The sequence below is a fragment of the Etheostoma spectabile genome, chromosome 10 (genome assembly GCF_008692095.1).
Source record: "Etheostoma spectabile isolate EspeVRDwgs_2016 chromosome 10, UIUC_Espe_1.0, whole genome shotgun sequence".
In the NCBI taxonomy this organism is placed as follows: Eukaryota; Metazoa; Chordata; class Actinopteri; order Perciformes; family Percidae; genus Etheostoma; species Etheostoma spectabile.
This window is the reverse complement of record NC_045742.1, coordinates 13,606,657-13,620,963: the sequence shown is the minus strand read 5'-3', so window position 1 is coordinate 13,620,963 and position 14,307 is coordinate 13,606,657. Positions and strand designations below refer to the sequence as shown.

The following is a 14,307-nucleotide window of genomic DNA, read 5'->3' as shown; positions in this document are numbered from 1 at the left end:
GGGGGGTTAAGGCAATCCCTGCTCAATAACCCTCTCAATAAAGCCTGTGTGCAAAAGGGGGTATAACCACTGGCAGCACTCACAATGGTCAACAGCATGGGGTATTGAGAGTAGTGCACAGACCAACACAAGAGTGAAGTCACACTATTGGAGCCTTTGCAGCACAAACAGCCACAGTGACAGGCACCTCCACGCACATAGAGGGGGTGGAGGAAAGAAACTGTGCAAACGTGTAATGAACAAACTGTTTACTGACCATGTGCAGGACAATATTTGGACATGGATAATGTAAGATTCTAGTTTGTAGGGGTTTAGACTGTAAGGAATGTCCATGTTGATATGCAGCAGCCTGAAACCACAGCAAGATCCCAGTAAGCATGTTGGGGCACATCAATTAACGATTGTGCCAGGTTTCGGTCAACTCTTCCAAAAGGGACATGCAAAATTACACACGCTGGTTGTCACCCACTGAAGAGGCAGATTGAGCAATAACGGTTTATGATGTGAAAAGCTTTCGTTTGGACAACTTTCTTGTTGGACTTGATTTGACTTGGGGTTTTGCCAGCTAACTTTTCGCACGAGTGCTTATATAGTTGCCACAGTCAAAGCCTGCAGGGTATTCAGCAAGCTCAAGGTTAGGACTTTTTTTTAAGTAACTCAAGCAGGTATAGATGAAACTTAACAAACCACTCATTCTACAGTATTTCTTAAAATGACCTACCCTTAAGTGACGTGTTTCTTAAAAATAATTATCACCTAATGTGTGTGTGTTTGGACAGGTCCGCAGGTGTAAATGTCACTGACTAGAAACACAAGGCGCTTTGTTTCACAGCGCACATTTCCCAGGCATTTTTAAGCCTGAGCTGAATGTTGAGTAATAACTGCAGGTTAATGAAAGCAACAACACTGTCAACAAGTGACAAGATGTCAAAAGAGAAGGAAATAGAAATGTCCCACTTACAGTTAAAGAACAAACAAAATACTTATTCACGGTTGAGTGCCTCACAACAGTGTCCTTTTTATGTCCCTGTCAAATAGCTGGAAGACATCAGTATGTTTATTTATTTTTTGATACTTTAATTGTCTCTCTCTCATTCCCCAATAAAAGTATAAGAATATTATTTAATATGTAATACAGTGGTATACCCGCATTGTTAACCAGATTAAAAGATAACACAGAGACACACTTTGATAATCTACTCAGCAACACTATGCCCGTTGGCAATGTAAACTGTAATTATGCACAAAAATGCAATGGGCCTACCAATGCAAAAAAACTGATGAGAGATAACATATATAATCACTTTTTCTTGAATGATTGAGATTTATGCAACATTGATAAACCCATAGAGGAAAAAGTGACAACTATGAAACATTCACGCTCACATTCTCCCTGATGTACCGTCATGCAGTTCAAATAGACCTAGATCAACTTCCTCTTGAGCAAGAATTGTGCTGTTTTGCTGCTGCTTTTCTTCCCAGAAATATTTTTTCCGTCAAGCTTTACTTTTCAACTTCCCTCTTTACTTTTTGGTTAATCAATGCCCAGTAATAAGTATAAAGTATTAGCCAGAAAAATAATAATAAAACACTCAGTCCATTTCAAAAGCTCTTAACCTCTAACAGCTTTCAATAACAGGGATGTGATCGAAGAAGGATTTTTTTTTCTACAGGAATATGAAATTATATTATAGGGACTAAAATCTTCTCAGCCATCTACTACACTTAACACATAGTATGTATTATGTGCTTTGGTGTGTGTGCGATTTTTATATTGATTTCTGGCACACAGGTATCATAATGTAAAACTTTTTTTTTTGTGATTTGATATACATCATTTGTTATAGCCTCCTGTTTCCCTCCCAGGTTTTTCCGCCTGTACCTCTCTTACAGAATTGGGAAAGGCATTGGTTGGTATTTAGGCTACATGTTTGTTTTCTTTTCTTTATGTTTTCTTGCTTTCTTGCATTTTGCTTTGCTGTTTCTAATGCTTAAATAGCAAAGAGTTCATGATGGCAATATGTATTCTTGAGCACATGAATAAATACATAAATAAAAATGTTTACATGTCTATACATAAAATATAAATAACATATCAAACAACACAGATTTTATAATAAAGAACGTTGGATTTTAAGTTTCAGTGGAATTTCCATTAGACCAAACAGATAAAAAGACTATTTAGCTTTAACCTGTCAGCTTTACGTCAAAAACTTTCAAGAATGTAATCACACCAGTGTGTCCAGCCTAAGGGCTTAAGCCACTGTTTTTTTTTATCATACATATTTTTTGTTCATCTATCTATCTATCTATCTATCTATCTATCTATCTATCTATCTATCTATCTATCTATCTATCTATCTATCTATCTATCTATCTGCAGAATCTAACAAAGCAAAAGAGACTCACCATAAATCACACCTCCGTAGCACACTCCGTGGGAAAACCACTGTGACTGCCACCACACTACCTCTCTCGCATCCTTTCCATTTTGTGCAAATCCGTGAACTGAATGTGAATGTTCCCACATGAATGGGTGCAGGAATGAAGGGGTGTAGCCCTAAGGGAAAGGGAGGATCCAAACAGTTCAACTCAATCAGGTAGGCTTCAAAGTGAGACCAATCTAAAATGATTAGTTAAAAAAATGTATAGGCTAACATTGTTAAATGTATGTATATTTATTTTTTATTTTTTGATGCATGGTTTTCACGTGTTGAGTAGAAAGCAACATGCACACCACTTGCTCCTTTGCGGTGCAGGGAATGAATTTTACCTGTACCAGAGTATTTCCACACTGTGGCATTACAGATACTTTTACTTAGCTAAAAATATCTCAGTAGCCTAACCTCTTCTAGTGTTTCTCAAATGGGGGTACGTGTACCCCTAGGGGTACTTTGAAGTAATGCAGGGACTCCATGCGCTTTCTTTAAATATGTTTTAAAATGATCAGTCATGCGTAATTCCCTGAAAAATCATACTATAATAACACATTAATTAATTGATGAATTTTAAACGTTTGAAGTAGCGTTTAAGTGTTTTTTCAGTTAGCCTGCAAAGTTGTTTTTTAGTCTATCAGACAGTGGTGGTGCAGCGTTGTAATGCACCTCTTCTTTATATTGAATTTTTTTTCTACCAAAAAATGCTTTGCACTGATCAGGGGGTACTTGGCTCAGAGAAGAAGGTTTCACACGAGGTATATTATTGGAAAAAGTTTGAGAACCACTGCCATAAAGTGATTATGACAGCACGTTGGCGTGACTCCTCCCTGCCAGCAGGTGGCGGTAGTGGACTGGATACCAGTCATCGTTCGTTCAATATTAAGAAAAGGGGCTTGTTGTTAGCCTGCACTTCAGCTTCAGACTTGCAGGTGAGATCATTTGTTATTTTATGAATGTCACTGTGTGTTCATCTAGACGCTACACACCATCTTCTTTCTTATAGTTCAAATGATGATAACAGTTAATGTTGGTTAAAGGTGATGCGGGATAAACAGAGCAAAGCAGGCTGGTTTCGAAGTTAGCTAGTAAGCTAACTAGCTAGCTAGCAGTGTGTAATGGTCCATTAAAACACGAATGAACGTAACTTCATTTTATTTCCATTATCTGATCCAATGTAACGTTACATATATATATATATTCCATACATTTCAGGATGTATCTCCCAGTCCGCATTTTTTGCTCTTTGAAAATTGCTTTTTTAGTAGAACTTAACGTGGCATACTGTATATTGTACGTTTTGTTCGATTTGCTCGTTCTTGTGCTGACATTATACACTAATAGGCAAGCGTCAATGTGTATTAATATAGACTCTTAAACATAGCACCTTCCTGTTTTAGTTTTTATAACAAGCACAATAATAATCTTAAGGAAGAGCTTTTCATAACAATGTTTCTTTATTTCTTTCTTTAGGTATTGTTTTTTTAGAAACGATGGATCAGAAGATTCCCTATGATGACTATCAGCTCCCAGTGGTATTCCTGCCTTCTTATGAGAACCCACCAGCATGGATAGCCCCACAGGAGGTACGCCTCATAATACAGTTTTTCTCAGTCGCTTTGGTACATTTCTCGAATCATTCTTAACATTTCCAAACCAGAAAGTCGATTTCCGACAGCACCACACAATCGATGACCTGCAAAAGCCTGTAACTTGCTCAAAATCTCTAGTCCATTTCTCTAAAAGTAAATCTTTATGTCAATGAACATGTCGAAGCCATCAGAATGTCAAGTCCTTGTGTGATCGTTCACAAAGAAGATGCTTAGTTTTGTAAAAAAAAATAATTTTACTTTAGGTATTTTCTGATGCACGCTATGGCTACATTTTATAATGACAGTGATTGAAAATACACAAGGCTGCACTTTTTCTGTATGGATTTCATACATTTCAACAGTACAAAGTCACACATTCACATTTATGCTTTTATTTGTGTGTTTTTTGACAAATTACAGTGTCATTGCAATTCAGAAAGAAAAACAAAACTATGTGTTGTTCTCTGTTTAGATATGCTTGCCAGTTTAAGGTTCATTAGGTGCACCTTCAAGCTATTTTACATAGAGGTGGATCATATGTTTTACACAATCCCCTTTATTAATGGTAGTCAAAGTTCCCTGATCTGTAAAAACAATTGTACTGTATGGAACCCCACTTGATTGATAATTGCAATGAGTTCAGCCATTTTGCAATTATAGACATATTCAAGTAACTTATGACTAGATGGTTTGGGATGTAAGACAATTCAATAGACATCCAATATATTATATTATGAGCAACATGACATAAGCATTTGGTCATGTAAAAAACAGCAGACAATTGTACATGATCAATTGCATGCATGTGCAAAGGCAATTGCAATGTGACCAAAACAATGCTAAATTTCCTTTATCTTGTGCACAAGTGACTAGATCATGTGAAGATTGAACAAGCAGTTTTAAAAGAGTGTCAATTGTTATCTGAGAAATGAACCAAAGCGACTAAGAAAAACTGTCATAGAACCACACTTTTTGTTTGTATAACTTTGACCGATAAAAAATGAACTCAAGGTCCAACAGGGGGTTTACTAGCTTTTTTTCAACTGCACCTTCAGGTCTTTATCAGGGGATGGCGTTTTCTTATGTAGGTGGCACAGATGTCATTACAGATCCTAAGTAGTATTGTAACCCGTGTCACTGTTTAAAGGTGGCCCCTCGGGTTGAATGTGAATCTCCACCTTGCTCTTTCTGATCTGTGTTCACAGAGAGCTGATTTAGTCTCTTTCCCATGTGTCCTTGTCCCTGGACAGAAGACTTTATCAACACTAAAAATACACAACATTGTCTGTCAGACTAAAAAATGGGCCAAAGTCACTGACCAGGAGTCTGTGGATGGCCGGAGAAAGATCAAGGATGCTTTCACACCCAACACCAAAAGACGTGATGAAGTTGAAAACTCTGCACAAAGCAAACAAGTGGACCTTGAATGAAGATGTTTTTGTCAATTTACGGTTTCCAAGATTTCCAGTTGGAAGGAACCTTAAATGAACTTTCATGCTCAGACAGTTTAAGTAACTTTTCTGTCTATTCACCTAGTTACAAAATGTGTGAAAACAGTACGTTCCCAATCTTCTGGAATGTCCTGTAACACTTTTTTCTGCAGGTTGTTATAGTTGTCAGATTGCTCTTAGTAAGTCAAGGTGTGTGTGTGTGATGGATATAATGCCACCATTTTGGTCATACAATATCAGCTTTTCTTTTTCCTTGTTCATTTCTAGCGGGTTCTTCACCCTGACTACAACAATGAGCTCACCCAGTTCCTGCCTCGTACCATTGTGTTGAAGAAACCTCCAGGAGCGCAGCTGGGCTTTAACATCCGTGGGGGCAAGGCGTCACAGTTGGGAATCTTTATATCCAAGGTAGGGATCGACCGACACTGGTTGTTAAAGGCCAACACCGATATTGATTAGTAGTATTTAGTGTAACTGATAACCAATATGTATTTACAGTGAAAATGAAAATCTTCAAAAAGTCAAAATTAGGAATTTGGAATGCTAAAAATTCCCAACACAAAACTTTGTTTATTTGCTTTAAGAAATAATTTAATAAATTAGAAGCTTCCAACAAAATGCACAGTCAGAGATAGTCAGATAGTGTTGTGGGACATTAAGTCGGACTCTGTATTAAGTGAAACCGAAGCAGAGGGACCGACCCAGAGCTGTAGGGGAACCAAAGTAACGCACCTTTTTAATGAATTGACTTAATCGGTAATCAGGCAAATAAGACGCAGATACAAATAATCTGCAAACTGCCAAAAAACAGCCTAATAATCGGTCATACAAGGTGTGTGAGTAACCCTGGTGTTTGGTACGGCTTTTACTGCCATTCATATGTATATATATTTTTTTATTTAATTGTTTATTTGTCAGGGACACAGTCAAGGCCATAACAATATGTGTAGATGTGTTGTATAAAAGGTTTCTAGCCATTAGGCTAATTTGCAACCCCAGTCCCTGGTCAGGCCTTTTTCTAAAAAGATAATCCAAATATACATACATACATACTATATACATGCATACTTGTTGTAATTTGTGTGTGTCTGTGTGCGATGTGGTGGCAGGTGGTTCCAGACTCAGATGCCCACAGAGCAGGGCTGCAAGAGGGCGACCAGGTTCTTTCTGTGAATGAGGTCGATTTCCAAGACATAGAGCACTCTAGAGTAAGAGCAGTACTCTCAAGCAGAGATTTACACTGGTTGCAATCACCACAATATTACACAATATCCACTACATTTTCACTGTAGTCGGATCATGTTGAAAGACATCTGTGTAACGGGGGTCTTTATTTTAAAACGTGGCAGTTATATATTTCAATATTTTAATTTCTATTGAATATGTAAATGTTTGTAAAATGTCTTAATAAATGGAGTCCAATGTTGCATTGTTCTCAGCGTTTCCTCCAACAGTTTCATTATGTTGATTTCATTTCTTCTTCCTCTTTAGGCTGTAGAGATTCTGAAGACTGCACGAGAGATACTGATGAGGGTTCGCTTCTTTCCTTACAGTAAGTCTTGCTCTACAAAATCATATCAAAAGCAAGATGACAATTTCTACGTCATGAAAATAGAGTCCAGATCTGCTATACCTTTTCCTTTACTTCCTTTTAAAGAGGACTATAAAATGACCATTTATGTAGTCGTCGTAGTAGTTGGTTTTGCCCATTGTGAAGATATTTTTGGAGAGAGAATACAATTTATCGATCATACTAACGTTTCAGAAACAATCAATAAATTGTAATGCTGAGCAAGAGCAGTGTGCGAGATCTTCTTTTCTCAAGACTCAAGTGGTGCTTTCCAACATACCTACATCTGAGATGGTTGGATGTGTGAATATCTCCTTTTGAAAGAAGAGTATACAGAAACCAGAAATATAACATGGCAATCTTTTATTAATGTAGAATTTCTAATTTAGTTTTCGTTGGTTTGGTATTGGAGAGAACTTACAGAAAACAAAGAAAACCATGGAGCACATAACATCTATGCAGAGACAAATTAGGATGAAAGAAATAATTCATTATTGTAAACCATATGCATAATTTGGTTTAAAATATAGAAAAAACATCCCTGTTAATGTGTATTATGCATTTGTACTTATTGGGTCATGTCCCAAAATTTTACCTGTCTTCTATCCAATGTCTGTGAATGCAACTGATGTTTCTTTCTTTCTGATCTCACCGCATGTTTTCAATAACGACAAAACAGTCGTTGGATTCACTGAATTATATCATACTGGCATAAGGTCATATAATGACACCCCTTTCAGTTTTGTGACGTTGTTCTGTGTCTTTATCAGACTACCAACGGCAGAAGGAGAGGACTGTACACTAGGTGGCAGCAAAGAGAGAGTTGGACAGCTGCGTCACTGGACGTCATTTCCCCTCCTACAGACTCTGGCTTCCTTTCTGTCTCAGCTTCAAGATAACTGATGTAGGACTGCTGCCTCATTCGAAGTGCTCCATGTAAGAACAATATACTCTGTTAAATATTGGTTTCCTCTCTCACCCAGATATCTGAGCGCTCCCTTATCCACTCTGATACATGATTTCTAATCCAACAGGATGCATTCACAGGGAGTGAATGGAGTTACCGTAGCAGAAGCTCAATATACATACATATACATTTCACATTATAAATTATGGAACTGATACCTATTTTTCTATTACAGCATAGCATTTATAGACCCTGCATACTTTAATTACACATTGCCTTTATTCATTTTTCTTTAAGTCCTATAATAACATGTTTCTACTTTTATTCTAGGCATATTTTTATCAAATACAGAGTATCGCTTATGTGTACTGTACACATTTGCCTTGATGACTCGTTATAAAGTAGAGACACATATACACTTAGTTACTAGTGTATTAGGGAGACCTAGCTAAAACTAATGCAGTCCAATACATAGCTCAGCAATATATCCAACCATCATGAAATATAGGTTTAGATTTATGTTTAAAATGGTTTGATAAAATCATTTCAACTCACAATCCATTTACTGACTTTTCGTGGAGCTTTAAACTGCAAATCACAGCTCTGTTTTTTTCTAATGTTTCTTATATTCATAAACTGGCAGCTGAGTGTATGTATTGTACGTGTAAAACATTTGACATATTACTTGGATTTATAGAGACAGCAGGGCATTATGTACTCTAAGAGCAAATTATAATGCAAGACTTCTGGTACAGCTATACATACATATCACTGAATATACTGTACATCCAGTTTTTAAATATTTAACAGATTTATAATTAGGGAAATTAAGTTGTGTAAATAGTGTACAGACAGCTTTTGTGGGCTGAGCGTTTATTAAATACGTAATACTCAAATCATTCATACCTGATACGTTTTACATAACCTGCTTCTAAGCTGAATAATATTGTATGAACTGTATATTTTAGGTGCCAAAGTGTTGACAAGAAGACTTCTAAAATTATATTACAGTGCATGATAAAGGCACACTGTCCCCTAGCTCTTAGTGTTTGTGTGTGTGTTTAAAGAATGTGCACACCGTTTAACAATTACACAGGGCTGTTACCGTAAACAGTAAATCCCTTTGTTTGTATGCAAATACCTGCCTGTTGCATCTCAACCCGGTTCTATTCTTTTGTACACTAATAAACTTTTGAACCATAGTGACCTTGTCTTTATACTTGAAGAGCCTTAACCAGCTGGAAATAGACCAGTTTGCTCTGGTTCATGTAGCCAAACTTGTTCGACTTGTTTGTTTGGTTTCTCTTGAGACAAATCTTAAAAAGGAATGCAGTCAACCGTAATTACAAAAGCACGTAAACCTTGAGGTTTATTTGGGAAAAAAAAAGAAAAAAGTCAGGACCATAATATAACATTAAATATCTTATGAAAAAGAAAAAAAACTTAAGTTCAGCCTGCAGGGCTTCATTCCACAGTCTTTTCTCAAACATGACTTCAAATAAATAAAATATATTCTTTATGGTCATCACAATTTTTCAGGTAAAGTGATATTCATATGACAAAATGCTAACATGCTGTGTACATTTTACATGTTAATACAGTCTAAAAGATTTAAATTTTTCTTGAGTTCCAATGCAAGTCTAGGGTCTATATAAATTAGAATAAGTGAAATTTTACATTGCATAAAGCTTTGATTGCACATGTAAATAAATACAATGAACCTTCAAACCAGCTTCCTGTTCACTAATCGCTCGCTAATCATGACTTCATTAAATAAACTAATGGTAAGCAATAAAAACTGAACATGAAACCTATGTTTCTGTAAAACTATGCTTCTGTAAATATAAAAAGACTAAAAAAAAAAATGTTAACCTGAAATTCAATTTAGAAAAATAATTTAATTTTCACAACAGACAGTAACTCATTTATTTTCCATCCATAGTCACTTGTAAAGGCTAAATGGACAACTATTTCTAAATTCTTTATTTAAAAATGTGTCTATTTTGCGTAGCCAAGCTACCCATTGTTAATGTAGTCTTTCACTATGACACATTCAAACACTGATAACTCTAAGCCTGAACATTGTAAAAAATAAGTTTTAAAAGCCTGGCGGCAAACACTGGAGAGATGTTAAGCTTAGTTTAACTTGGAGTGAGGTGAAGGGCAATTTGATCAGTATTCATTTCTGTCTGGTAAGACACCTGTAAACACGTCATGCTCTTGCTCATCCCAAAAGGCACAAGGATAATTATTCAAGAGCTTTAGGGTGACGTCTCAGAGAGTCGGAGGTCTCAAGTCTTATTTAATTTATGAGTATATACAGTCCATCCTCCAATCGTTCCCTCTTTGCTATGCTTCCCATCACCTTGATGTGATTTAACTGCTGTCCTGGTTGTCCACTGCGGCTACCTTGGAACTCTCATCCATGTTTTCTAGCGAGTCGGCTCTCTGTATCGACAGTTCGGCGGGGTCCATCATGGGCAAGGTGTTCTGCTCCGGGTATAACCATGGCTTCCGGTCGGGAGAGTTCTGCTGTTTCCACTCTGGATACATCTGTCCCGCCTTGTGTACGCACCTCATCACCTGGAAGGAGTGGGCCAAGCCAAGAGAGGATATCAGTATCAGAGCGCTGCAGTCTGACAATGAGGGTCATACCGCACCTTCATTCTCAGTCAACAGAGCTGAAGATAAAGCTGGTCACAACATACTGAGTAACAGATTATGTCGCAAGCAGATACACTAATTCTAACTATTTACAGCTCTGACAGTCGACATATAAGGTTAATGAAACAACAAAAATGAAGATATTGACCTAATAGTAAAGTCATATTTAACATTTTAACAAAGGCCTTCACATTCTCAAGTACATAATGGCAACCTTGCCTTTGCCATTACAGGGCACATCAAGTCTTGACTTCAACCAGATTGAGCTTTGACTGAATTAGGATACTTAAAAATTCTGCTTTTGTCTGCTGTGGACTGTTCAACTATCTACAGTATGAGCTTCTTCTCCGTCAGCCTGACATTATAGGTCATTTTATATTGTTTTTTATCTGCCATCAGTAATTTTTTTAATCTATAGAGCTGAAACGAATCGTCAACTATGAAATTAAATCAGTAACTATTTTGCTAATTCATCAATCATTTAGGTTTTTGCCTCCTGCGATAGTCTATATCCTTGACGTTACCCTTCCGGGATTGCCCTGGTGCTGCAGGGAATTCTGCCGGATGCATGTATGTCCGTTTCTTTGCGTTGGAATTTTAAATCTGGTGGATTAATGACTATTTTTGATTGCTCCTCAGATCTCTGCAGGTTAAACTGAGGCAGCTAGCTAGACATCTGTCCAATCTGAGTTTTCTCTCGCACAACTATTTTGGAACGGCTCTTTGCGGAGCTCAGCGCCGCCCATGACGGTTTAAAAGACTGATCGGTTTAAAGAAATGCCGTTAAACCAGAGCATGTTTTCCTCCCATCCCTGAATGCTATGAGGAGTAGCCAGACCTTCCTTCAACGTGCTCGAGGAGGGTCTGGCACAGTGAGACTGTGATAGTAAATTAAATATTTTTGTTTTGCCAGACCATGGCCTCTAGAAAATTGTGGTGGACCTTTTTCACTATATTTGGACACTTTATAGACAAAACGATTTTTAAATTGTTTAATCGAGAACATAAATCCCGTTACTCCATTGAAAATATTCCATCAGTTTGCAACCGTACTCCATGCTTTCAGATCTGAGCACCTGAAACCTGGTGAACGAGTTCTGTCGTAAGAGAGCGAGCAATAGCTCGAGCTGAGATACTCCTTTGTCAGCAACCTAACCAGGACAGGCCCCTTAAAAAATTGGGTTTCTATGGTTACTATTGTCCTTTTAAAGACACATGAAAACCTCACTTCCTTATGCACGCACACACCCATTACACACTTTTAATCACCTTGTGGACACACACCCAAGCACGGATACACAGTTCATGTATTTTTAACCATAACACTTTCAGTGCCGCTGTTGACTAGAAGAAAACAAAACTTTACAACATGTCGCATACATACCCGTGGAGCAAGAACTTGAGAAGCTTGGTTCACCACCCACTTTGGAAGAGAACCTGGAGCAGAGAATTACACTTTTAAAAAAAAACAGCTCCTAATAATGCTAGCAACAATTGTCAGTTTGAAAAGACTAGGGTGAGCGTTGGTTATTGTCTTACCTTTGGGGTCAGCTTGTGAAAGGTATATGAAAGTGCAGCTGTTTGGTCCTGTGGACTTGATCAAATATCCAGTGAGGATGGAAATGGCCCTCACCAGGTCCTTGCGAGGAGGGTGTTTCTGGAATTGCATCAAAACAGTTTGCAGAATGAGAAACACTACAATACATCTACAAGATGTCGGACAAGTTATGCAACGTGGATACATCAACTTGGTTTAGTCCAGTTATGCAATGTGGACACAACTTGTTTTACACAAGTTTGTGTAGGAAAAACAATGCACACAAAACATGAATACAACAGGGGTGTGAGAAGTGTAGAAAAGGCACGTTTAAAGATGGTGGGAGTGTGTGGAGGAGGCGGCGTACCAGGTGTTTGACTGAGAAGTTAAAGATGATGTACTCGTCCTCTGTCACCTGCCACGATCGCAGACTCACCACATCTCTGTTCTTTATAGGCTGTGGACAAATCCCTGCAGGAACAAAAGACAAACACCTGGTTATATAGTGTTCCTTAATTTACTACTTCACTGTACACAACCTCAGACTCAACAAGTGCTCCCTTGTTATTACACTGGTGGAACAAAAAAGGGCGCTCATTCTTCAACTCAGAGGGCTTCAGCAGCTTACAAAACGACAGAAGAAACAGGTTCTAATTATTTGTGAATGAAGGTTAAAGGAGACGGCACTACGATGCACTAAAAGAAAAAGCAAATCTGGTTTGATTAAAGAACTTGCTGATGGGAAAATAAAGAGTTGTTTACATTTTACTACGGGAAAAAAAAGGTGCATTTTACTCATTTGCGCTTATTTCCATCATCAATAACTTTGTCACAAAAACAAATAAGCACTGATTTTAATGATGAATTGTCTTGAAAGCACTATTTTTAGTAGTAGCCTATGGAGAATATCTTCAAAATCCAATCTCAATATGCACTGTCCCTTGTCAGTGGGTGTGTTTCTTGTGAGCAACAGGTGAAACGGAATGAGGCCAGGCCTGCACTGCACGGCAGACCGACAGGTTTCTGCTGTAGAGGGACAAACACACAGAGGAATGTGATGAGATTCATCAGAAAGGAGTCCTCACATGAGTAGTAGCCCACATCAGCATTCGCAGAGAGCCGGGCAATGTCAAAGCTGTCCAACATGGCGGGGTCCCACGTCTTACGGTACTGGCCATCATGAAGGACGTCGTACATGGTGGCAGCTGATACATCGTTGATTGTCATTTTACACTGAAACAAACAGTTTTATAAAAAATAAAAAAATTGTTAAGGTTCCCAGCTTCCAGGGACAATTATGATATCCTAATGTTATTTCTAAAGTTGGTGTTAAAATGACCTTACCTTGATCTTGTGGACTTTTGGTACACCATTCCCTTTATTTACAGGAGAAGCCTCGACCAACACTTGCATCCCATTCTTATCATACTTGCAGTACCAATTGTCCGTTGATAAACACTGCTTTCTGAAGTCAGCAAAGGCCGCCTCATCGGGTAAGATAGACATCTTTGAATGAATCTGTAAAAGAAAAGACCAACTTTCCTTGTACGGAGCAATCTGTTCAGTCCAAATCAGAGTGTGTATGTTTCCAAGTCGACTCTTGAAGAGATGCAAGGCGTCTGTGGTTGTTTGCCTCTGGCTACTCCGATATATGCGAGCTGGTGATCCCAAAATCAGGTCGAGCAGGATTTTTTTTTTTTTTTTGAATGTGTTGAATTCCTGAGTCATATCTTCAAACACCTCTCCCGGTGACGTCACAGCACTTCCTGAATCCAGGTGTGGTTACCCAGGTAGCCTAAAGAAAAAACAGAAACACTTCGTCTCGCTCTCACAGAAAAGGATTTTTTTTTTTTTTAACAATGTCACACAGATAGGCCTACTGTAGGTCAAACCTGATGGAAATAAAGCAGTTTATAAAAAAAGAGCAGTTGTAGGCTATTACCATAAAGGGCGAAGGATACAAACAAGGCTGCGTCCACGGGCCGAACACTGTGGGCTGCTCAGGGGAGTGGGTGGGTGCGAATTGCTCAGTGTTCAAGAGAATCATCACGACTATAAATGTTAAACAAGAAAAGTACACTAACAAAAAATTGAGTGAAATAAATAACTCATTTTAACATCTATTCAAAAATGTGGACAAAATTAAAAAAA

At 37.9% G+C, this 14,307-nt stretch overlaps 3 protein-coding genes across 3 annotated transcripts in view; 1 reads left to right on the top strand and 2 right to left on the bottom strand.

Moving 5' to 3' along the window:
* Window positions 1–2,535, bottom strand: part of gdpd2 (glycerophosphodiester phosphodiesterase domain containing 2) — a 12,644-nt gene extending 10,109 nt beyond the window's left edge. The window contains exon 1 of the mRNA XM_032528624.1: window positions 2,410–2,535. The gene's annotated coding sequence lies outside the window, so the exon portion shown is untranslated. The remainder of the gene's footprint in view (window positions 1–2,409) is intronic.
* Window positions 2,536–3,282: 747 nt separating this feature from the next.
* On the top strand, window positions 3,283–9,157 carry pdzd11 (PDZ domain containing 11). The gene is made up of 6 exons (XM_032528632.1): window positions 3,283–3,367; window positions 3,908–4,021; window positions 5,746–5,886; window positions 6,588–6,686; window positions 6,970–7,030; window positions 7,819–9,157. The coding sequence occupies exons 2-6, from the start codon at window positions 3,929–3,931 to the stop codon at window positions 7,851–7,853; spliced, it is 429 nt and encodes a 142-aa protein (XP_032384523.1). The 5' UTR covers window positions 3,283–3,367; window positions 3,908–3,928; the 3' UTR covers window positions 7,854–9,157.
* A 145-nt stretch (window positions 9,158–9,302) lies between these two features.
* Window positions 9,303–13,870, bottom strand: stard14 (START domain containing 14). Its single transcript, XM_032528627.1, has 6 exons — window positions 13,501–13,870; window positions 13,242–13,389; window positions 12,524–12,627; window positions 12,159–12,276; window positions 12,004–12,056; window positions 9,303–10,538 (listed from the first exon to the last, which is right to left on the bottom strand). Exons 1-6 carry the CDS (start codon window positions 13,660–13,662, stop codon window positions 10,332–10,334), a joined length of 792 nt encoding a protein of 263 aa, XP_032384518.1. The 5' UTR covers window positions 13,663–13,870; the 3' UTR covers window positions 9,303–10,331.
* Window positions 13,871–14,307: the final 437 nt, after the last annotated feature.